The following is a 25,670-nucleotide window of genomic DNA, read 5'->3' as shown; positions in this document are numbered from 1 at the left end:
TGGTGCTTCGATTTTTTTTGCAAAAGTGTGTAATTTGCCCAGTCTATGATTAACCCTTTCAGGACGGGCGCCCCATATACGCATTCCCTAAGAACGTCTCTCACAGCCGAGTGTCCCATTTAGGCATCACTAGAGGTTGCACTCAGAGGGCGGGTGATGCGTATACGTATTTTAAGCTGGAATGTTTTTCTGAAGGCCACTAGATGGCATCCTATGTCCATTACTTTTGAAATGAACACAGTTTTAGGTTCTTGACCTTGAGGTTGATATATTCTGCCTGACTTTGGTATTTTACTCATCAAATGTTGCGAGGGTGGGGGAGGGAAAGCATAAACAGAGGTGGGCTCTTTAAATTGCCACGTGTTAATATAAACATTCGCGTGTCTGATATTCCTTTTTTTTATTCTATTTTTTCCTTTACTGTATACGGTCTTTTAGGGTTAGTATGTGGAGTACTATTACGTTTTGCATTGTCCTTCAGATATATTTCCGTTTCTGCTCTTTTTATTTCGGAAAGCCTTAGCTCCAATCTATTATAGCAGAAAGGCACTATTTATCAGAGCAAGAATACCCTCGTATGTAAATGAACCATTTACTAACGCAGATGAGAGTGATTATTCATTTTCTAAAGAGTTAGAAAGTGATACTAAGAGTTGGAAAGTGTTACTTCTTCATGCTTCCAGATTTACCACACTCAGTCTTCATTTTAAATTTTGTTACTTCTTACTGTAAATAGTCTTTATTGTGTTGTTTTATTAATTTTAAACTTTATTGATGGATTTCATCAATTAAAACTTTGGAATAATTTGAATAGTGCTTCCGAAAGTTATTTTACAAGATAAGCAATTTTTTAAGTACATTTTCATGTAAAATAAAGAAAAAAACGTTATTAAGTACTAATTTTAACATATATAAGAGCTCAAGTAATAATCTAAAATGATACCAAAAATTACAATTCTAGAAATTAAACTTTTTTTCCCTGTTGTTTTTCCTGACTGTTTTCATAAAATTAGGCTTAGCGATGCAAAACCTCCATCCTGTACGGAGACTGCCTCTGATTCCCTTCCAACCCGCACGATCGTCTTATACAAAGGAGCGCTGGTGCGAAAGGGTTAAGATCATATTGTAGCTTTAGAGCCAAAGTACATTATTATTGCATTCAATACATTGTTACTGTATGGGGGCAGGATGAAAATTCTGATGGAAAATTGGGTTACGAATATTGAAAGTTTGAGAAGCACTGCATTAAATAGATGAGGAAAAAATATCCTTCAAAACATTCCATGGAATTTAACTAATTTAATATAAATACAGTCAAAAGTCGTTAATTCGGACACCCATAATCCGGACTTCAAAGCTAAAAACTTTCTGCGCATGTGCCGCGTTAGCATATGCGCACAGGCGTTTTACACGTGCCTGTAAGAACTTGACTACTGCGCATATGCGTGTGAGCAAGTGCAGAATACGTTTTCGCCTGCGCGTTTAATGTATAACGGACGGTGTAAGCTAAAATTATCTAATTATCTATTTCAGTTAATGTTGATGATTGCGTTGTTCCTTAATCTTCGAGTTGGATCCCACTTATTATTTTTTGCAGACTGTAAGAGCAATTTTATAAAAGTAAGCTTGAACTTTCGATTATGTCAAATAGAATTTACGATGCTGGAACTTCCAAAGGATCTACAAAACGAAAGTATGTTTCGATGTCAAACAAACAAAAAGTGGAATTGCTGCAAAAAATGGATAAAGACATGAAGAATGTGACAGAGAGGTTAGTGAAAACGAAAAAATTTCGATTGACAAGTTAGTCGGTATTCTCGGCACAGCAATTAACGGGACTTGAACGGCGGAACTTTGTAACTGAACAAGAAATTATGTCTGTTTATAGAATTAAACAGAAAGTATTATCACATAAAACGAAGCAACTTAAACAACTTACATTGAAAGAAATGTTTAATAAAGTAAACAAATAAATATTAAGCTTTTTTTTTTTTTTTGTAAATTTTGATACCCTTTAGATCATAATTGTTCTTTATTTCATAAATTACGGTTTCATATTTTTAATTTTAGAATTTCTGCATGCCATCTTACGAGATTTAAACTGATGATCTATAATCCGGAAAACTCGATAATCCGGAATCGCCGAAGTCCCGACGAGTCCAGATTAACGACTTTTGACTGTATAACAAGAAACATATAAATTAGGACTTTTGCAGCATTTTAATTACGAAAATGCAAAATTTAGTTTATAAACTCGTAATGTCTTTAATTAAAAAGTTCATTTATAAATGGCTCTTACTATTTCTGGAAATCATTTGATTGATGTTGTGCTCGTAATTTTATTAATACTCAGACGGCACCCCTCATAGAAGTTGTCAATGCAAAATTTAAAATCAGGCAAAAAAGCACAATTAGTATGGAATAGATGCTTTCAAGAAATGTTTTTAGGCAAAAAAAATGCAGATTTGTTTTTGGTCCTGAAGAGGGACCAACGCCTTTTCTCCTCAAAATCAATAGATTTATTGAAAATCAATATCAAACCAATGGGTTTTCTTCAGCCTAATTTTAAATGGATGATTAAAACTGAAACCAAGACGTTTGAAAACTTTACTTGGAGACATTTTTTTGAAACTTGACAACTTTTATATTGCATTTTAAACTTATCTGTCAGCATTATCTTTTATTTGGTTCTTTTGCTTCAGCTAAAAAAAGTTATTCTATAATATGACCACTATTATCAAAATTGTTGATCCTAATAACTGATGTATTTTCCATCTTTTCTTATACAAAAGGGAGGGACTTTGGCAATTTGATAACAGTACCCGAACAATAACTTTAATTATGATCACATTAAGTGGTATCAACTGTAAATGGATAAACCAGTGAATATATAAATTCTACTGCTGGTGCGATTGTGCCTGACAGAAGAGGTGCTGAAAGCTTAGGCAGGCCTCTCTCCTTTTTTCCTTCACTCAGGCAAATCAAACATACTGCTGCCATATCCTCCAATTTCAGTTAGGTCCAAAATCTGCCCGCAATCTCTACATAATCCCTGACGGTACTCCATTTATGAACTCCAAAAATGCTTCACTAAAACAAACACAAGGTACTTCTCAGTCATTTAAAAAATTAAAATTTAACTTTAGCCAATCACTTATCATTTAAGGGAATCTGAACCAAGGGGTTCTGATTTTAAGGGAATCTGAACAAAGCAATTAATTACGAAGAATTATATAAAATATAATCTAGTGTCAGGATTCGCGTCATGGACGCCAAGAGCGACGGACGTGCGAGCTCTGAGCTCCGCAATGGAAAAATGGAAACCCTGAATACGGCGCCGCCAGCAGGCAATCTCTCAAATTCTCAACCGCTACAAGTTCAAACGGACATAGACACTCACTCAACTCCTCCAGCTTCTCCTTCTGCACTCGAACTCTCTAAAAGCGCTCTGCAAATTTACGCACTGAAGACCAGGCATACAGACCTACTGTTCGACATACAAAGACTTCAGCGATCAGAAACTCCGAACAAAGAATTGATGATGAAGCAACTTCAGGATGAGGGTGAGAAAATTTTATTTTCTTTACATACACTATGCACCAAACTTAATATAAATCTTTTCCCCTTACCCGCAACTGAGGAAGAATTCCTTAGAGAATTTCAAAAATCTACAATAACATCTGACCCAGAAACCAAAAATCCTAAATCTAACTCACCCTCATCCTCAGATCCACCCAAAGAAAATTCTAAGCCTGACAACAAAAAGAGAACCAGACCTGTCGACAGTGACGGCTTTGCAGTCCTCCCCAAACATTTGATTGCAAAGAAACTACCCAGCACTAATGATAATACTAACAACATTCCAATCACAAATTCTTACACAAACATTCAAAACGTTTCAGAAAATACAGATAATATAGCGCAGCAGCCGGCTGAAAATACAACACCTAAAATTCAAACACCTCCACCCATTTTCATTAAACAGCGTGCTGATTGGTTCTTTTTACTAAATCAGTTACGCAGACACGCACCGACTGTCCAATCCAAGCAAGATATTGAATTTCTACGCCTCAACACCACTAACGAATCAGATTACAGGACAGTCGTTAGATTTCTTACTGAAAACAACATACAATTTAAATCACATACACTAAAATCGGACAGACCACTCAAAGTGGTCATTAGGGGATTACCCTCCAACACACCCATCAACGTTGTGCAGACTGCGGTTGAAGTGCTTGGCTACAAAATCCACAAGATCTCTCAACTTAAAAAATTCAAAACCAAGATGCCTATGCCTCTATTCTACCTGCAAATCCATAACAGCCTAAAAGCCTCTGATATCTACTCTGTCACTGAACTCCTTGGAACAGAAGTGGCAATGGAACATTTCAAAGGCCAGAAAGGTCCCTCGCAATGCTGGCGTTGCCAGGGATTCTTCCACTCTTCTGAAGTATGTACACTACCCCAACGTTGTGTAAGATGCGCTGGTCCGCATCAAGCGAAAGACTGCACCAAGCCCTTCGAAGAGCCGAATAAATGTGCCAACTGTTCCGGGAGCCATGCAGCCAACTGGAGATCCTGCCCGAGATTTCCAGGATCAAAGAATCGTCAGCCATCCAAACCAAGCACCAAGCCCAGTCAGACCGTTGACAACACTAACAAATTTAATCTACAACAAAATACATTCCCAACACTGCCGGCTGCACACATTCCCAGTGCAAATAATACTCGCCCTGGAGTTTCATACTCTGCTGCCCTTACGGGTATGCAACAGGCAGCACCACAAATTATTCCAAATTTATCGTCCCCTTAGGAGCAAATTCGACACTAAATTGTACCGAAATTCTTTTGGCTATTATCCAAATTTCTAATCAGCCTGGTATTGACCAGAGCAAATTACTTTTGGCATTCAAAAACGCCTTACCGCAGCTCAGAGTGGCTCCATCTGGTGCTGACGCAGCTTACTACATCTTTGAGAGTTATATTACTCTCCAATTCTCTGATTCCCACATTCATTAAAATTCAATACTTTGAAAGGGTTGAAAAATCTTAAACTATGCACCTGGAATGCAAATGGCATTCTTTCCAAATTTCATGAGTTTAGAGACTATGTAGAAGAGAAGGATTTTGATATCATTTTTGTCCAAGAGACCAAACTCCAGCCAGGGAGAGCTCCCAAGCTTGTAGATTATGCACTATATAAAAATGACAGACAAGCTTCAAATACACGTGATGTTTATCACGGTGGCACTTGTATTTACATAAAAAATTCCATCCCGCATCGTAGAATTGACACACCAAATATGAGCAAACTTGAAGCAACAATTATCGAAATTTTTATTCAAAATTCACCATCCCTAGTTATGATCTCTGCCTATCTCCCACCCGGTGGAAATTTTCCTGTGGTAGATTTTAATAAACTGCTCAATTTTTCAAATAATTTTATCATGGCTGGTGATTTAAATTGTCACCATCAGCATTGGCGTTGTCATAGATCAAACCCTGCTGGTCGTGGCCTTCTAAAATGGGCTCAGTGCGCCCAAATTAAAATTATTGCGCCGGATTCCCCCACCAGATATGGTTCACGGGGTGCCCCTTCATTCATTGATTTAGCACTCCTTCGAAACATCCCTTTTGGATATCACGTGACTGTTGAAAACTGTTTATCTTCAGATCACAACCCCGTGATCATAGACCTTAACTGTACTATTTTTAATCAAAATTCTCCAGCACTCGTCTCTACAAACTGGGACAATTTTTGTTTTAAACTTAAGAATAAAAATTTGCCCTCCCTCGAAATTAAATCCAGCCATGATATTGACTCGGCAGTTGATCACTTAACGACCATTCTAACAGATACTTATAAGGAAGTATCAAAACCCACCCTTAGACCCAATTTTCGTAAATTACCACAAGAAATTAAACTCAAAATTAAAGAAAAGAATAAAGTACGGAGACTTTGGCAAAGAAATAGGAATCCTGGATTAAAAATTCAACTCCGTACTCTCCAAAATGAGATCAAGGCATCATGTGACCAGTTCTTCCAATCACAATACACGAATTACATTCAGTCCCTAACGACCAATGATAACAGTCTTTGGCACGCATCAGCCCGCCTACACAAACACAAATCTAACATTCCGTCCTTAGCTACGGACGCAGTGGTGGCTCACACAGACGCTGAGAAATCGGAATTAATTGCGGATTCTCTTCAAACTCAATTTACACCACATAATGAAGGAATTTTTGCGAACAGCGCAAATTCTTTCCCACAAGATGTTGAACGCTTCCTCTCCTCGCCTTTCGCGAGAGAAATACAATATACATCCATGAGTGAGGTAAGTGATTACATTACCAAGCTCAAACCCAAAAAAGCCCCTGGTATGGACTCTATTTCTAATCGTATGATTAAAAATTTACCCACCAATTATCTATTTTTCCTAGTAATGCTTATAAATTTTATGATACAGCATTGCTATTTTCCTCAAAGCTGGAAACAAACACTTATTGTGCCTATTCCAAAACCAGGCCAAAGCCTTTCAAATCCTCAAAATTATAGACCTATCAGCCTCCTATCTTCGTTATCAAAGATATACGAATTTGTGTTACTTAAACGCCTGAATGATTTTCTCCGAAATCACAACGTTCTGATTGATGAACAATTTGGATTTCGAGCAAAACACTGCACTACCCACCAGCTGCTGAGGACAGTGGAGTTCATTCACGAAGGGTTTCGTAACAAAATGCTTACTGGCGCTTTATTTCTTGACATAGCCAAAGCATTTGATAGGACTTGGCATATAGGAATTATTATCAAGCTCATACGACTTGACGTTTCGGCCCATTTAATTCATATAATTAATTCGTACCTTACTAATAGATCTTTTTCTGTACGAGTTAATTCTTCCATTTCAACACCCCGTCCTATACTAAGCGGCGTCCCCCAAGGGTCACTTTTAAGGCCCAATTTTGTTCAACATTTTCATAAATGACATACCAAAATCACCTAGTATCACTCTTGCACTTTATGCAGATGATACGGTCATCATAGCCCAACACAAAGGCCTTGAAAACTTGGTCCAAACAATTCAGAGTTACCTCTCTAGCCTTGAGCACTGGCTCATCACTTGGAAAATAAAAATTAATGTTGCTAAATGTGCTGCTATGATCTTCAAACGTAGCCCCCTCCCGTACCCTTCCATTAACATTAAATTCTTTGATGACTATGTTCCCTGGTCAAACTCTTACAAGTACCTAGGAGTTGTACTTGATTCAAAATTACTCTGGCGCCTTCACATTGAAAATGTTCTCAACAAAGCGAAAGGTGCTAGAGCCCAACTTTACCCCTTTTTAGCTCGAAAGAGCCATCTGTCAATTAAAAACAAAATTCTTCTCCATACATCAATTATAAGACCTGTCTTTATGTATGCATGTACAATCTGGGGTACTGCTGCAAAAACTCATGTGAAAAAACTTCAATCTTTTCAAAGTAAAACCTTACGTATGGCCCTAAATGCAGCCTGGTACGTCCGTACAGATGTGATTCATTCGGACCTTAACATTAAACCTGTTGATTATCTTATCAAAAAACATAGTCAAAATTTATTCCTTAAAATTGAACAGATTGATAACCGAGCACTTCAACAGATGCCAGCATACGATCCTGCTATTCGCAGCTCACAGAAGAGACCGAGAGCCGTGATTGGCCGAGAGTTCGGCATCTATCCACCATCTAAAAGGGCAAGACACGCCCTCTCTACCTCAGTTCCAGCCCCCGCGCCATGAAGGAAGGACGTCTCTTCAGCAAGCTGCCATATAATTGCTTATTTCATCTTCTACAACTGCAATCAAGATCTTCAAGCAAAGTTATCAATCTGTTTACTTAAGAATCACATCTCCCGCAGATTTTAAATCTGCCTTAGAATATTTTCATCGCGATCCCATTAATTATTTGCACTCTCCAACACAAGCCACATGCCAATGAGCCTATTAATCGTAAACTCTTTCCTATCCGCTTTTTGCTTTAGTGTTTGTATTGTGTATAAAAAATTATAAAAAACCAAAAAAAAGTATAAAATATAAAATACAAAAAAATTATAAAAACCTAAAAACTTATAAAAAAAATTATGATACTTAAGTTTTTATATTCTCATCTATATCCCTAAACTTTCTCGAGCCTGTGGCTCCCTCTATTGAGCATCAAGTAAATCACTTATGCCAAATTTTTCCAATTTCTGCTCACTTTTAGTAATTCTGATGTGGAGGTAATGGTTGTGAACCACAGGCACTCCGAAATTTGCAAATCATTGGCATTGGCAATATAATCTAGTATCCCTGAAAAAATATTTAAATCTTTTGTTTGGTTCTAAACTGAGAATTTCACACATATTGCTCTTAATGTATGATGGACCCTGCCCTTTTTCACAAAAACTGAACCTCTACTTCATGCGAGGGTCAACTCCCAAGTTTTTAACTGATTGGAAAATGAGATAAATCTTTCACTAGGCTTTCTTTTGTAGTTACAGTTCAATTTAAATAACAGCCTTGACCTTGTTTTGTGCTCTGATGTATGCCAGATGATGTTACTCGATGCGCCTTAGAAAAGATAATGTATTTTCAGATATCAAGCTTCAGTTCTCTTCTCATGCATAGCGATAACCTGTGATACATAAAATTTCCTCTTGTCAAGCAGGTAATCTAGGAAGAGGCTAATTTTCAGATGTCAGAAATTATATTTCGAGTAGCAAATAACAAAACATTAAACCAAGTTACGCACAAAAACCATGAAAAATTTTAAGAAGAAAAAGTCATTACAAATATGTCGTAAATCATCTTGGCAGGAGTACAGTCAAAAATCAGGCGTGTCTAGCTAGAATAAAAAAAGTTGGCATGTCTCAATATTTTGCCAACATGAGAATGAAGGTTGCACTACCATATACTCCTACCTACAACGCAGCTTGCAGTCAGTGCATCAACGGCATTTTTACAACTTTAAAAATGTGCACGTAATGCATATTTGTTTTCTTTTAATTTACTAGTATACATCTCAATATCTACACACACACACACACACACACACAAAAAAAAAAAAAAAAAATCGAAAAATTAAAATACTTTATGTAAGAATATTTAAGTAAAACTTTTCAGGTACTGTTTTGTTATCGGGATTGGATTCAGGAATGTGTGTGTGTGTATGTGCATTTATGTGTATATGTATATATACACATATATTTATGCTTACATAGATACATGCATACATACATTTCTGGATCCGGTCCTGATAAAAGAACAGTACTAATTTTCATTTTATTATTAAAGCAGAAATATCACTAAATATATTTTCAAAGTGAATACGTTAAATCACAAATAATCATGTAAACGGGAAATTAGAACCCATAAATCCTATAAGTTTTTGATATTTTTTTATTTCTATAGGGTGATTTAAAAAAAAATTATTCTAGACAGAAAAAAGAAATATACATACACCATCGCAAAAAATATTTAAAATTTACTTTTAAATATGAAAGTGAATTCGGAGTTATTTCATCAAATAATGAATCTGGGAAATGACCTCAATCATTTGTTATAAGGAAAACAATGGAAAATTCTACAGTAAATTATAAAGCTACTAAACAATCAAAATATAGCTTGGAATATACTAAAAATACATTGCCAGGTGAAGTGAAAAATTTACAGTACTTTTATTTTAAAAAGGCATGTTTTAAAGGAAATGGCTAGCATTCACATCACCGTTTGCAAAAAACCACAAAAATTCCCATTTTGCTTATCCATTAACCGTGATTTGAACCTATGCTGAACTAGTTATTTCCTGCAGTTTCCCTGTCGATGGCCCTGTAGACTTGAAACTTTTACACAGTAAGCATTTGCTGAATGCAGAGGTTACATCATTACGACATTGCATGTACAACAAAACTGTATTTCACAAAGTTAACAACCTTCCGTGGAAAAAAACAAGTTAACTATAGTTCAGATTAAGAAAGTATGTACAATTTATGCAAACCTAAATATTACTGTAATTAAAAGAGAAAAATGAAACATGTTAATTGAAAGAATTTATAGTACTGCTTAATAACTAGGTACATGAGACAACTATTTTTTTAAATAGCTAGTGATTTTTGCTTGGGACAATATCTGATGTAACTCATTAAATATTAGCTATAAGTACAGCAAGGTTTTTCAATACCTCTCATTAAGTGTCATCTTTCTTTAACTGGGTCTATCTCCATTACAAAATCGTACAGTACCTGTGCCTTTTTTAACAATTCATTTAGCTTCTTGTATGTTAAAGGCTCTTTATCTTCTTCATTATCGCTGCTTTCGACACTGGCTGGTGTTATGAGATCATCCAATTTCATTTCTCATTTCACGATCGTATTTCTCAATTAACTCCTCCATTGCTTCTTCTAAGACATCTGAAAATCCTTAGCACCTATTGCTTTTACAGTTTGTATGATTTCCCCCACTTCGTTTTTTGTTGATCGAAATCCTTTAAAATTGTTGATAACTTCTGGCCAGAACTGGTGCCAGCAAGAATTCATTGCTGATGAATTCACTTGTTCCTATGCAAGTTTAATTATTTCTATACAGTGTCTTATGTTCAAATGCTTACAAAATGTCATTAGCGTGTCATGTTTTTTTTTTGTCTACTGCTTTACTAGCACAGGGGTAAACATTCCTGATATACTAGGCTTTTAATGTTTTTATGATTCCTTGAATGTTTTTAATTCCAGAAAAAAGAATTAAGAGAATTTTAAAGCTCAGGTTTAGCTGTCCTAGACAATATTTGACTTTATAATGAATGAGTTTTCAAATCAGTCATTAAAATGGACTTCTGTTTCCCACTTTTCTATTCCCGTTCCACATAATCAAGAATTTCTTGCCTGAAATGTACGAGGCATTTTAGATTTAGTCATTAAAATGGACTTCTGTTAAATCAAGAATTTCTTGCCTGAAATGTACGAGGCCTTTTAGATTGATAAATGAGCAGAGACTTGGGCCCGAAATCACCTGATGCATTTCTACAAAACAACAAAGTGAATCAATCCTTTAAAAGCTTTAACCCTTTGAAAAACGGTGGTCGCGCCCTGAAACCGCCAATTTTCGAATTTTTTCCTCCTCTTCTTTCTGAAATTTTTGAGTAAAAATCGATTGATTACTGATCTTTCACCTCTAAATAACACAAAATAACTGCAGAATCATACATGTTTTAGGTCTTAGTGCTTCAAATTGGATGCCTTTCAAAATTCTTTTCGTTGAGACAAAATAACTTCCTTTTATTAACATAAAAATTATTCGTCGCACATCACAATTTCTATCATAAACAATAAAAAAATAGCAATAATTAAATTGCATAGATAAAAAAACCCTCTATATGTATCGCATTTGCTCTGTGGTTTCAAGGCGCGACCACTGCCCCACTAGCATTGTGTCACAATGCTCTAGAGGCTCGGTGGTCGCGCCTTGAAACCACTGCTCTGCACAATGGTGTTTGCTCGCTTCTTCAATAGGAATGTTTATTTTTACCCAGATATAGATAAGGGGTTTTGAAACCACAGAGTTATTTTATTACTAAACAAAACATGCACCTGCCCAGTAAAAAGGTCTTGCTTTTCCAGAGACTTTTCTCTGCCCTCAACAAATTTGCTCCCCAAGCTAGTATTGTGATTTTATAAATTATTTCCTGTGGTTTAAATTTAATGTAAGTATACTTTGCTATAATTAAAAATAGAAATCGCTTAAAGTTTTATTTAAATTATATTTTCTGAATATTTTGGGACAAAATACGAATAAAATAAATATGAATGGGAAACGAATGATCCGTACCAAAACCAAACAGACCAAGCCCCCCCCCCCATTAACATAAAAAACCACAAATTTCATGTGTCAGATGAAAAGAAACTAAATAACGCTGGACATATACCAGTGAAATTTAGATCAGATGTGTGTGCGAAAAAACATGCAATGTGGGTCTATGCATGTACCAAAAAGACATAACTTGCTTTGAACAGTATCACAAAAAAAAATTTGTTCTTTGAAATTAAAAAAAAAAAAAAAAAAAAAAAAAAAACACAGAGTCTTTTTTTTATTTTTATTTTACCGAGTTTTTTAAAACATTTAGCCAAACGGCCGTATTATGTAGGTACTTATATTTTCACTACTACAGAAAAATTATATAAATGTTTATTTTTTAATTTTTTTCTGATGATTTAATGTAAAATAATGTAAAAAATATATATATATATATATATAATGCAATTCTTACATACATTTTTTAAAATTCATAAATTTCATCATTTATTGGAAATGCGCACGGAGAAAGGTAAGTTTTTTCCTTACTACCTCAGTAAGTTTCAAAGTCTTAAATGTGTGGTGGTTTCACAGTGCGACCACCACCCACAGAACAATGGGCAAGAGTACATTTTTTTTAAATTCATATATTCTCTGTCTCTACGATCATAATATTAAATTTTTACAGTTTTTAGTTAAAAAAATTATAAAAATAATATTGCGCGCGTCAAAGGGTTAAATCCTGGAGAAAACTTTTGAGTCCTTGTGATATAAGTTTGCTGGACCCAAGCTTATTTGCTTATGAAATAAGCCCATCTCATCTGCAATGAAAACTTATTGCACACAGTAACCCTTATCTTCAATTAATTTAAAAAATTGAGGTTTGTATTTCTCAGCTGCTAATTTATTTGCAGAGCTAGTTTCTTACTGAAGCTTTACATTGTGCAAATTAAAATGACATTTAAAGTTCTCAAGCTAAACTTTACTTAAAACAAAAGGAAATAATCCATCCACAACAAGCTATTAACATTTTCTGTATCTTTTCCAGCGGTGGAATTCTTGAAAGTTGAGCAGCCTATGCCAAAGTATTACCCGAAGCTTTGATACTACACCAAATCTTTTCTTCACTCTTCCATACTCTCCTTATGCTTAATTCATTCATAATAGTTTCTTTGCAAGGGATAAAATGGGTGCCATTTTTCAATTTATCCAAAATTAAAAATTTTTTTAGATATGTCAAAACTTTGCATTTATTTGCTCCTTCATCATCTTCATTCCTCCTTTTACTTATCATACAGAATTTTTAAGAAGACAAACAAATTCAAAAGAAGAGCATAAACACTTATAAATATGAAATCGCAACTCTGATAATGTGAGCGAGATGACAGCAACTTGGCCTAGGTTCCTCAGCTAGCAGCCAGGGCCAAGCAAGGCCTTGGCTGATATGTACACATGAACATTCACTTCTAAAGAGCAAAATCAATAGAAAATATGATTATGCTTTTTTTAATGATCAAGTTCTAAGATGTCACTTTTAGAAACTGCAAAACGAAGATGCAAAAAGAACTACTTTTAAGTAGACTTTGAGTTAAGGCATCACATGCCGAATTACTTCTCGTTGAAAGAGTAAACCTTGTACTCCTGAAGTTTGGAAAAGAGTATGTTGCTTTGCAGCATATCGCATATAATCTGAACTTCTGGTGTTGGAAAAATTAAATGGAGTCATTTAAGATAACGAGCACATGCAAAATTGCATTCTGCAATTCCATGTTTGGCAAACATTTACTGTAGTTTAATTTGCTAAGTAGTGTAAAACAACTTTCATCCCTTGAGTGGGTCGATAAAATGAATACCAAGTTCATTTGGGGACTAAACACCGGGAGTCCTGCGAAAAGCTGACCACTTGTCCAGGCAAGATGCACAAGCAAACCGGAGCCCACGGTGTAGAAAGCAGATATCAGGGCACTGCTGACCATGGTTCTCTAAGGGCTATTTGTGCCACCGAATTTAGTTTTTAATGTAAAACAAATCATGGAACTACTCTTATATGCACCCTTATGTCAAACTCCATGCTGCCATATTACTATCTAAATTTTTTGTCTATATTTCGAACTTTAAGCCTAAAATGTCTCCAAAAACGCGGTTATCGCACATGCAAAAACCATGTTTTGAACACACAATTTAAGCTAAAAATCCGAAACAAAAACATAAAGTTTCTAACCAAAAATATTTGACAAGAATCCATGTACACATTCATATGTTTTAACTTAAAAAAAATCTATGAATCTGGGCAACAAATGAATCTAGAATTACGCACACCTCGCTTTAATAAATTAACATAACAATAAATTTCAAAGAATACCATGTACACAGCATCCTGTTTAAACTTTTAAAAAAAATCTACGAATTGCAAAACCTAGGTAACGAGCAAAAGTACAAACTACGCACACCACACTTTAATAAATTAACACAACAACAATAAATTTCAAAGAATACCATGTACACAGCATTCTGTTTAAACTCAAAAAAACATCTACGAATTGCACAATCTAGGCACCAAACGAATCTACGAACTACGCACACCTCGCTTTAATAAAGTAACAACAATAAATTTCAAGAATACCGTGTACACAGCATTCTGTTTAAACTTTAAAAAGCATCTACGAATTGCACAATTTCGGCATTGCGCATTAATCAACAAATAAACTAAAATAAATTTCAAAAAATTCAAAAAAAAAAAAAAAAAACAATAACGACATTATTCATACTAAAAAAACAAAGAACATACCAAATTCTACTAATAACATTCTACTAAATAAGAACAAGAATAAAACAAAATGCACTTACCATAAATAAACGCTTCTTCGAACAGCAGAAATACCAATTTCACCAAAACAATTTCATCACAAATTTGTTAAAAGCATCTTCTCCAGTTTCAAAACAATGATGGAAAAATATATAAATCACCAAATAAAACTCCAAATCTCATTTCCGATTATAAGTCGGCAACGTCGCTTTAACACGCTGCCACACAGTCTATTATGACATCGTAATCTTAATTTATATGACAGCCAGACTCACTATCCAGAAAGTTCATACGACGTTCCACAAATTAATGTTCAAAACTTTCTTCTCCTAAATACTTGAAGAATTTCCAGCCACCCAAAAAAATAGTTGTACCAGGTACGTGACTAAAATTTTGCCAACACGTCATAAATCAATTACCACACGAACCAACTAGCAAATCCAAGTTTCCATATAAAACGGGTTGCCATAGAAACCAACATCGCGCCAAAAACAACTGCAGAACACATATCACCACATTTGGTGAAATTAGGCCGCATATACGAGTACAGCCCAAATCATTACTTTGATTACTTTTTCCCCTGCACTTTATCTGTACTATACCTTCAATCCAAAATTGGGTTATTTATTATACTGTTTGTATACACTTTGGCATAATTTTTCAAAGATCAAATTTCAATCAGTTCTATTTAACTCTTCATTTTAAGTTACTGTGTACTGACAGTCAAAATCTGTTTCTTTTGATTTTTATCCCTCTGTTTATTATTTTACATTAAGCAAATCGATCGGCTTGGTGAATTTTCAAATTTTCAAACCCTTGTTTTGAAAGCTACCAAATACTTTCCAAATTTTCAAAGCTATGTTTTGAAAGTTACCAAATACTGCTTCTAAACAATAACTGACAAATTTTGTTATTATTTAAAATTTTTGTATCTCCCCTTCAATAGAGTATTAAGAGCTATTTTTTAAACTATTATGTGTTTCTAGATGAGAAGAGATTGATATAAAATTTATTAAAAAAAATTGAGATTTTTAAGGTGGAAAGGCTTTCTTTGACAGCAGTTGCATCCGATACATATTTTTTACAAATTTCTAATAGCTTACAAATTTCATATCACAATTAAAAGTAAAGTATTTACCTTCCCACTAGCAGGTGATCTTTTTTCATAATGAATGGAACACTCTCAGATCCATCCAATTTAATGCAAAAAATCTGTGGTCTTTCACACCCAGCCATTATGATAAATGCTGTAATTACAGAACAATAATCTATTAACATATTAAAAAATTTTAATAAAGCATTGCATATGTATGTATACTGGTTATATATTAATAAAATATAGTCAAGTTACTATTTAGTAATTGTCAAGGAAGTAAAAAAAAACTCTTTAAACCCAGTATCATTATGAGGCTCTCGAATTCAATTTTAAGCATGACACGTGTGTGTGATAAGTTTATTCTAAAACATTTTGTATTTACTCTTTATTAATTGAATTCCTTTTGTAAATTATATATGCGTATAACAAAATAATGCATTTAAAAAGTTAACAAACATTGCTCCACTTGATTCTATATTTTAAAATCATTATGACTAATGCCTCATAAAGCACTTATTGCATCAAACAAAAGTTTTATCCACTACTAGTGAGTACTTGTTTTAAATGTTGCATTTATTTGTATCATGAAAGGTGCCTTGGCTAATCTTTAGAATATGGTAGCAGGTAGTTTGGCGACATTTTGGTAAGGCGATAAAGGTTACTAGCTAGGACTTTAGCAATAATCTGAGAAGTACACAGTTCAAATCACAGATTATTTTGTCTCAGAGAAATGAGAGATCATGAGACTGTAGCAGGGTTGGTCGCCAAAAAATCGCCAAGTTACCATAATGTAAAGATTCACTGGCGCCTTTCATTGTCTGTATCATTCTTTGTATCTTTACATTTCAATTTGAAAGATTTATCATCCCTTCACTGTTTGCTGTGAATTTCTTTAATATTTTGAGACTTACATATTTCAACCACAGTACGAAGTCCGAGATCCGGATGTCAAATATTCGGAAAGCTATAAAATCCGGGCCTCAAAGCGACTAAAATTTTTTTATTTATTTTGTACAATTTATGCATATGCATTTAACTGTTTTTCCTCCAAAATATACATGCTGAGAGTTCCAAGTCTTAATTTCACTTCGGCACAAAATAAAATACCTCAGAAACAATCATTTTAGCATAAATTTGTGCGATCAATAATTTGACTCCATAGCTGCATATCTGCTTGGCATACGTATCAAACCGAAACATTCTACATATAAACATCGTTGACTTTACACAAAGTAATATATTCCTGACACCAAACTGGCGAATCATTATTTATTATATTTGGCTTTCATCACCGCATGTTTATCAGCACATGACAACTTGTGTAACCACTCATGCAGAGATGCCTAAACAATTATTTTATATTAGTAATTGAATAACATAATTAGAGGTGGGGGAATGGAATTTGCACACTTTAAGTTTCCTTTATTCAACAAATTTCATTTATTGTTGGGAAACATTTTTCTTAGCTAAAAATTAAAAATCAGGAGATTCAATGATCTACCAGCAGATGTTATGAAAAATCGTAAGAGCTGGCAGCTACATACAAATCAGACAGCTATTAATAATATGTCAATACTGCATACTTGTATAATTTGCAAAGGTTTGAAGTACAAAGTTTTGCTTATACACAAATTTTTACAATAAACTATCTTAAAAAAGATTTAGGCCAATTTGAAAAAAAAGTAGCAGGCAAAATACATAGCTTTATGAAGATATGTGTATAATGAATATATAAAATGTATGAAGATACTGTTCGATTTTTTTCACTTATCATCATCATGTTAGCACATGAACAATTGCAGACTTTACACAGCACTACTGGCATTGAGTTAAATGTAAAAATAAGTTAAACAAAAATTAACTATAGTACACACTGAAATATCAAAGTAATTCTCCAATTATCTTTTGTTGTTATTTATCTTGTAAACCTTAATTGATATAGATGAATAAAATGCAGCATTTTCTCTTCTGCGATTTTTCTCTCTGGGAGCTTTCATTCTCTTCTTCTAGCTTTCTTTAATGCAAAATATAATACCTATAAACACACAGAACAGTCTTAATTCATTGTTTATGTTAACAGTAAAAGTTGACAGGAAGACATTAGCACGCTACTAATTATTACTTACTATATAACTACACTGTTAACTATACCGTTATATATAGTATATAATAATACTGAGATTTGGAAGTGTGCATTATCTTGCTGCCTCTAATGCCCACGCACTTCAAGGGTCAACTTTTAACTGTTCTTTAAAGTACAGAATGAGTTTGAGCTTTCCATTAAGATTGGATACAAAGTATTATTGTAGCATTTCAAAAGAGAAGATATAACAGTGTAAGCAAGTAACATCCCCGATTATGCACTTCCATACACATAGCATTGATTCCATAACAAAATCATTTCCTACCCATTATAACGCACACAACAGATAACAAATGAAGAAAAAAAGACTGTATCTTTTCAACATCAAAACTATTTGTTTAAACTTACCATTACGGATAATCAAAAAACTGCTTTCGTGTAACTATCCTAAAATATAACAAAAACTACCAGAAACGGAAGATTTTTATTCCACCAACAACAATGCCTATAAAACAGTGTCAATTCAAATTTCACACGTCGGAAGTGTTGCCATTTACCTCAACTACAATGATATATAATTAGGATTAAGCTGCAACTTAATTTTTCTATTTTGGCAAATATACTGTCGAATTCAAATATTATTACAGTCCTTTTTCGAATTTCTTAACACTTGAAAAAGATGTCATTATTTGCAGTTAGTGACAAAATTCTATATATTACTAGTGAGGACAAACCACTCTTATCGGTATAGTGGTAAACCCTGTTGGCCGTTGTAAAATGCGTGCCCTAGGCAAAGAATATGCATAAATGTGTATGTACGAATTCAGGAGAGCTATTCATTGTTTGTAGATGCATAATACCTACGTGGAACGGGAACACATAAAATACTGACGAACCAAAAGTCCTCTAGAGAGGTCTGGTGGTAAGGAAAGACCGGTGGGAGATCCTCGGATTCGTCTCCTGTGGTGTTCTCCGAGGAAATTCCACCTCCTCTCTGGTCTAAAATTGGTCGTCTCCTGTGGGGGAACCTTGTTCAGTGTTATTGCTGGTGAGAAGGCTAAATAACCCAGATGTATTGGCGATTCCCGAGGAATGCAGGTTCAGAAAGGTTCCCGAGGTTCAGAAAAATTAGAACACATTGTTGTTAATACAAAAGCTGGATAATTTCTAAGTAATATTATAAAAATGGGGGCAATTTTTTTCACTGTTGCATTTTTTTTATTCAGTATCAGACGAAGAAATTTTCTTATCAGGTACCATTATAAATAAGTTAGAATAGGATTTAGTTAAGCTTTTACTTTTTTTAACATAACTTGTAGATGCACTCAGCAGAGAAACCATCTGAGTCAACCACCACTTAATTAGCTATTACTTTTGATATACATTATGCAAATCCATTTGCTGTTTAATTTTTTCTCTCTTTTTCTGGATTCTATGATTCCATAAGTGTATTTTATTGGATTGAAGCCAAATCAAAATTAACACTTTCCTCGAGTTTCTCCTGCCCTCCTCCCTCCTGGAAAAAAATTCAAAAAATTGATAAATGTGTACAACTTAAGATTTAAGCGCTATTTAAAACTTGAATTAAGAATTAAATAATTTAAAATTATGAAATATCCTAATAAAATGTTCTAGAAAAGAAGAAAAATTAAATATTATTTTCGTCAGGTAATAGTATTTTGAAATTAGCTCATACAATGAGCTAGTTCAATACTCAACTGGTAGCTAATAACACTTAAAAACAACTCCTTGAAATATGAAGAAGCATCATGTAATGTTATACATATCCATTTAGATTTCTCACTATTTGTTGGTAATTTTCTGTACCCAGTAAATTATAGATATTATCTTAATTATTTTAAGACAAAAATTTAACACTAGCTAGACATTTCATTATAAATTTATCATACTTTTACTCAGAGTAAGATTTAGACTTGATAAGGCTCTAAGCTATTTGAGATATAGGGCCCTTTATAAGTCTGTTATTATATATTCTAATACTACTTATACTACATTTTAATATTTTGGGGGAGTCCTCCAAGAAAGTGGGGTCCCTAAGATATAGCTTGTGTATCTTATACGGAAATCTGGCCTTTTTTTTTTTCTGAAAACAGATAAGTACGTTTCATTGCCGTAAAGCAATGTTTTGAGTTCACAAACATGGCCGCCACTTGTTAGGTAGGTTTCATTTTGAGACAGTCGAAGAAACTGCAAACCCACCTTCCTTTTATTCTAACCTCGTTGGGGAAACTGAAGATTTCGTCGTCCCTCCTTTTTCAAAAAATGCAATGGCGAAAGGAAAGAACATTTTATTGGTGCTGCACCCAGGGACAGATATACCCTCTTTCCTCACCTAAGGAGTACTGTCTCTGGGAATGACTGATCTGTATCATCAACGCTGACTGAAATTACCTGTGTTTCCTCCATCGAAATAGCATCCTCTTACAAATGTGTAATAAAAGCACTTGGAGCTGATGCAATTTAAGCATCTGTCAAGCATATGTCATATTCAGATGCTACGTAAATGAATGCTTCAATACTTTGTTGGTCAAAGTCCAAGAAACAGGAAGCTGACCTATGGAACAGCTTCCAGTTTCTGGTATTAGCATGCAAGAAAAGTATTTTACTTGAACTAGAATTTGTTTGACTGATGTATTGGTTCAAGAAGCTGCATAATGTAAAGGATCATGGGAAAGACATATCCACCAGGCCAAAAGAAGAAATATTGCCTTGATCTTATCATCTTACTTTCAAATAGACGACACTTGATGTTCTTATGTATTTAGATAAAGGTCAAAGAATGGATATCTAAAATCACGTGACTGCGACAATCCATAAAATATTTTTTAAAAAAAATAACAGATTTATTCCTGCATTTGATCTATATATCTAATAAGTATACATGTTGGTTTGAGATATTTCTGTATAAAATGTTCACAGTTCTATATCTTTAAGAGTATCATTTCTTTTTGAAAATAACGTCGTCTGTCCTCATTCATCATTTAACAAAATTCTTCGTTTTCCCTAATTTTAGACAGTGAACTAAAGAACTTTTGTTATTTTAAAGCTCCTCTAGACATGTAGAAGCCTTTTGTTATTCTATACGCTACCAATTCAGCCTATATTATTCTTCTTAAATTTGTCATCCAGTTGCCATCAAAAGGCTAAACAATTTAAAATTCTGTCGTCTGTCCAGTTTTGTGTTTCTGAAAGTAAGTAAACTTTAATCATGTCATCTAACCAATTAATTTAGGACTGGTTTATTCATATTTTCCGTATACCGTTAGTTTTTATTATTTTTAAGCTAAATTTTTGCTGTGGGGGTTGACAGTATCTGTTGTTTATAATTTGGGTTTTTGAAGACTAATAATTTCTGTCATGAGAAGGTAGCTGATTTCTTAAGGGAAAGAATGGAATTCCTAATTCTTTTAAATATTTGGTTTTATAAAGCATTGATTTAGTAAGTTCTTTTGTGTGATAACTTATATGTGCCATAACTGAAAGTGTCCGTCAGAAATGTTTAATAAGTTGATGAGTACAGTTAATTTTAACTCAGTATAAATGACATTTATGACAAAGTTTGAAGTTTTTGTTCGAATAGGTATTTATCGATAAATGTATTCTGAGATTAACAAATTGCTGATGATATCTGATTTAGTATTTATTTAAAAGTGTATCTCTTGATTTTTTAAAATTTATTTATTCCATTATTATTATCTAGTATATGAGGTGAATGTTCATGCAGAGTTCAGATACACTTTGCAAATTGTAAAAAAATATTTGGTTGATCTTTACATTATGGTAACTTGGCGCTTTTTTGGCAAAAATTTGGCGACCAACTCTCCTACAGCAACCCTCTATTTTTTTCCCCGCCGCCATTTCGTCTTCACGAAGTAAAGACATGTTTCTTTTCTTTTTATCTACTGAACACTTCTTCCAACAATCTACTAGCTGAATTACACTTATGCTAGAAATTTTATCTAACAAAACTGCTTAATCGTGACAAATATTCACTGCAAAATTGGGAAAAAGTGCACAATACCATACTCCTTACACGTTTTTCAAAATAACACATACACATAAACCATGTACACGCCGACTTATTTTTACTTAAAAAAACATCCCAGAATTACACAAAAATGGCATTGCGCACACTCTTCACTATATCCATGTACACTGCTTTTTTCTCATAAATTAGAAAAATTTCACGAAAATACATGACAATTTTCTCAATCTTTAAACCCGGTAAAAAGAACATATATGAAATTACCTGATCGCGAAAAAGTTTATACCCTTTCCAAATATGAAATAAATAAATTTCCACATATAAAATAAATAAAATATCCAAAAACTTTTACCTCTAAATCATCTATTATATTATACACGTCACCAACGAATTCATACCGCAAGCATTACAAATACTTAGTGTCAAATATTTAAATTATTTCCATGCGCGTTTACTTCAACTTAAACGTATACCAAATTCCTACAAACATAAAATTCACAAAATAACTATCATTTAATTAAAATATCACTAAACCATGTACACGTCGACTTATTTTTACTTAAAAAAACATCCCAGAATTGCACAAAAATGGCATTGCACACACTCTTCACTATATCCATGTACACTGCTTTTTTCTCATAAATTAGAAAAATTTCACGAAAATGCATAACAATTTTCTGAATCTTTAAACCTGGTAAAAGGAACATATATGAAATTACCTGATCGCAAAAAAGTTTATACCCTTTCCAAATATGAACATTTCCCCGTATAAAATAAATAAAACATCCAAAAACTTTTACCTCTACATTATCTATTATATTACAAACGTCACTAACTAATTCAATCCGCAAACATTACAAATGGTTACAAATACTTAGTGTCAAATATTTAAATTATTTCCTTGCACGTTTACGCAAATTACTTGACTTCCACCTTGCATTTAGAACAATGCATAAAAATAATATCCTCAAATAATTAAAAATACTAACTTACCTAATCTTCTTCAGAATCTTGATTACGTGTCCGATAAACTTTTCTTATTTCTGTTTCAGGATCTTTAAAATCATACTTATAGTTCACACCAAGATACCAGGTAAAATAAATAACTTAATAAAACATCTTTACTTCTATCTCGCACAACCTTAAAGAAACACTTATTACTACCTCTTTCAATCCCACTAAATACCCATTTCGAATTCACTTTAGTTAGGGCCATGGGATCCAAAAATTAACGAACACTGTTTCACACAACACAGAATAAAGCCAAATACAAAATTTCCAGATTTTTTCCCGATTTCCCACCTTTTCCGATTAAAGAACCGTAATTCGTCCATTAATATCACATGACATATCCCATGATCTCTTTTCCCTCACACAAAATAATGCGTAATCGGAACTGAGTACTGCTCACATTATTACCAAAGTCCCAGGTAGTAACCTTTATCGCCTCCAAAATGTCGCCAAACTACCAGTTACCATATTCTAAAGATCAGCCGAATATTTTGTGTAAATATGCTTAGTGTATTTCTGTTTGACATAAAACACTGTATGTATTATTATTGATTTTAATTAAATTCATAATTATGACTAAATGTGGAATTTTAAGTGTAAAATTAAATTCTATGATACCAGATATGAGAGTTTTATCTGATAGCAGCGTCAGATGAGGCTAACAGGAAACGGAAATTTTCTGTGTTTGCCGAAAGTCCATTTTGTCAGTTGATATTGATGGCTTAAAAACAGCTGAAACAATCATAAATGTAGGATTCATACAAATATATATATATATAAAAGACTGATAAACTCATTGGAAGATTTAAGGACATTCCAATAAAAAGTTGAAAGAAACTAATGGTAAGTGTATTAAACTCACTCATCAAAAACTCATAATGATTGAATCTATTTTTTTATTTTATACCATAAATGTGGGGATTTCCATATCTCATGACCTCAACGATTTGATAATGATGCTGACATCTTTATGCAAGTCTCATGCTATTTATTAAGTTAATATCTTTCACATGAACGTCCTCACATATTGATGAAGGTTGCATACTTCATGATATGATGCTCTATTTGAAAAAAGATGTTGGCATCTTCATGTAAGTTGGCCATATTGGTCAGACCAACCCTAACTGCCCCTGTCTGACTGTGTATTTCTTTGGTATTCTACACCTTTAAGTTACCACATATGAGTAAAAACATCATATGGTTTATGGGTTTTGAATGAATTTCTGTGTATTTTATAAATTTTTGATTTTATATTATCTTAAACAGTCATTTTTTGGGAGTTGGACTATATTTTATTTAATTGGATTTTAATTAGTTTTAATTTCATTGTTGTTTTCTGTGTTCATATGCATATTTACTATGTGCATACTAAACAAACATGAAAATATATTGTAATAAATATTCATAAATTAATTAAAATAAGACACTGTTTTGTGTAATTTTACCTTTTGTTCCTTCATTTTGTTATTGATAAAGCCTGTAAAATCTGTACACAGATTTGAAATCTGCATTGACTGCAGTTTCATAATTATCAGTGCTTAAAAATCTTATGTCTTTAATTGTCATTTTGCATGTTTATTTTGTTGATGGGTAATGGAAGATTAGAGATCACTCCATTTTATGTAATTTTTTTTTCATTCAGAAATTTTTTTTGTTAAACACTTTAATGACTGAACTTATTACTGCACTGTTCTAATATGAAATATTTTGAAGACTATCATAAATTAGAGATTCTCCACAAGTAATAGTAAATAATGTTTTTGTATAACTTCATATGTGAATTTAAGAAGAATATTGTATAAAAAATTTTATTTCAATGTAATTGTTGCACATTTAGCTAATGGGTAGTATTTAAATCATTGAAACTAATAAAATCACTCTCTTTACTCTCGTTGATCATATTTATACTGTTAGTAATTTAATTTGATATTTAAATTCATATTCACTAATTTAATCTTACTAAACTAAATACTGGCATTTAGCTAACATATATTTTGTTTAAAATTGGAATATGTTAGAAATGCTAATGGATAATTTGTTTTTTAATTTTACTTACTGAAAGTTGAAGTTTAGTTGTATTCATGTAAAATAATTCACTTTGTAAAAAATAAATTCTGTCATTAATTAAGTAAAGCAGTTTAGAATAATTCTTGCAGTTTGAAATATTTACATAAATGTGGCAACCATACATGTGCACATATATATCCTTCACATTATCCTTTGCTTAGTTTTTGAATTTTGAGCATGCATCAATTTTTTTTATTATTATTTAAAAGGAAGCAAATTAAGATATTTTTATATGTTTTTAACAGAACTTGTGCTTTCTGCGTTTTAAAATTGATTCTCTTTTTAAATGTAATAGTGGGAATTCTTTCTTAATTTGCCATGAAAATGATAGATGCCTGAAACTTCATTTTTGATAGTGAGTGGTAAGTTTATTAATTAATATTTAAAAAACTAAGTGTTAATATTTGTATTGAAATTAATATTTCTGTTGAAAATATTTTAAAATATAAAATGTAAGTATGAATGTATTTAAACTGTCCTTGCATATCCTTCAAAATTATTTGAATAAATAAATTAAAATTTGCACAAGTTTTTGACTCCTCAGTAAAATTGAATTTTTTATTATTCTGCATGTTAAAATTTTTTTTTTATTGTTGATAAATTTGAGCTCTAGTGATAACAAAAATTTTATTGAGAGAATTATGTATTTTAGTTGCAGGAAGTATAAATATATTCATGTTGTGGGTAAACAGTTATGATGGAAACTGATATTCAAAAGCAGATGTTTTGTTTTCATAACTTTTTTCTGGTTTCCTTGCAACAGTTTGATAGTCTTTAAATATCTTCCAAT

The 25,670-nt window shown here is 33.0% G+C and overlaps 2 protein-coding genes across 8 annotated transcripts in view; one reads left to right on the top strand and one right to left on the bottom strand.

Moving 5' to 3' along the window:
- LOC118195479 (uncharacterized) overlaps positions 1 to 18,357 on the bottom strand; it is a 191,622-nt gene extending 173,265 nt beyond the window's left edge. For all 5 annotated transcript variants that reach the window (XM_085810071.1, XM_085810072.1, XM_085810075.1 and 2 more), the window contains exons 1-2: positions 18,205 to 18,357; positions 15,756 to 15,864 (exon numbers count right to left, since the gene is read on the bottom strand). In XM_085810071.1, the coding sequence (XP_085666197.1) occupies positions 15,756 to 15,853 (98 nt within the window). In that variant the 5' untranslated portion in view covers positions 15,854 to 15,864; positions 18,205 to 18,357. The remainder of the gene's footprint in view (positions 1 to 15,755; positions 15,865 to 18,204) is intronic.
- A 2,572-nt stretch (positions 18,358 to 20,929) lies between these two features.
- LOC118188074 (inositol polyphosphate-4-phosphatase type I A) overlaps positions 20,930 to 25,670 on the top strand; it is a 210,204-nt gene continuing 205,463 nt past the window's right edge. For 2 of the 3 annotated variants that reach the window (XM_085809794.1, XM_085809792.1), the window contains exons 1-2: positions 20,930 to 21,008; positions 25,176 to 25,242. The gene's annotated coding sequence lies outside the window, so the exon portion shown is untranslated. The remainder of the gene's footprint in view (positions 21,009 to 25,175; positions 25,243 to 25,670) is intronic. The other variant, XM_085809793.1, reaches the window with a different exon arrangement.

The sequence above is a fragment of the Stegodyphus dumicola genome, chromosome X2, assembly GCF_044657685.1.
Source record: "Stegodyphus dumicola isolate Sdum_Otavi_A_Nest chromosome X2, ASM4465768v1".
NCBI lineage: Eukaryota > Metazoa > Arthropoda > Arachnida > Araneae > Eresidae > Stegodyphus > Stegodyphus dumicola.
This window is presented reverse-complemented; position numbering and strand designations above follow the sequence as displayed.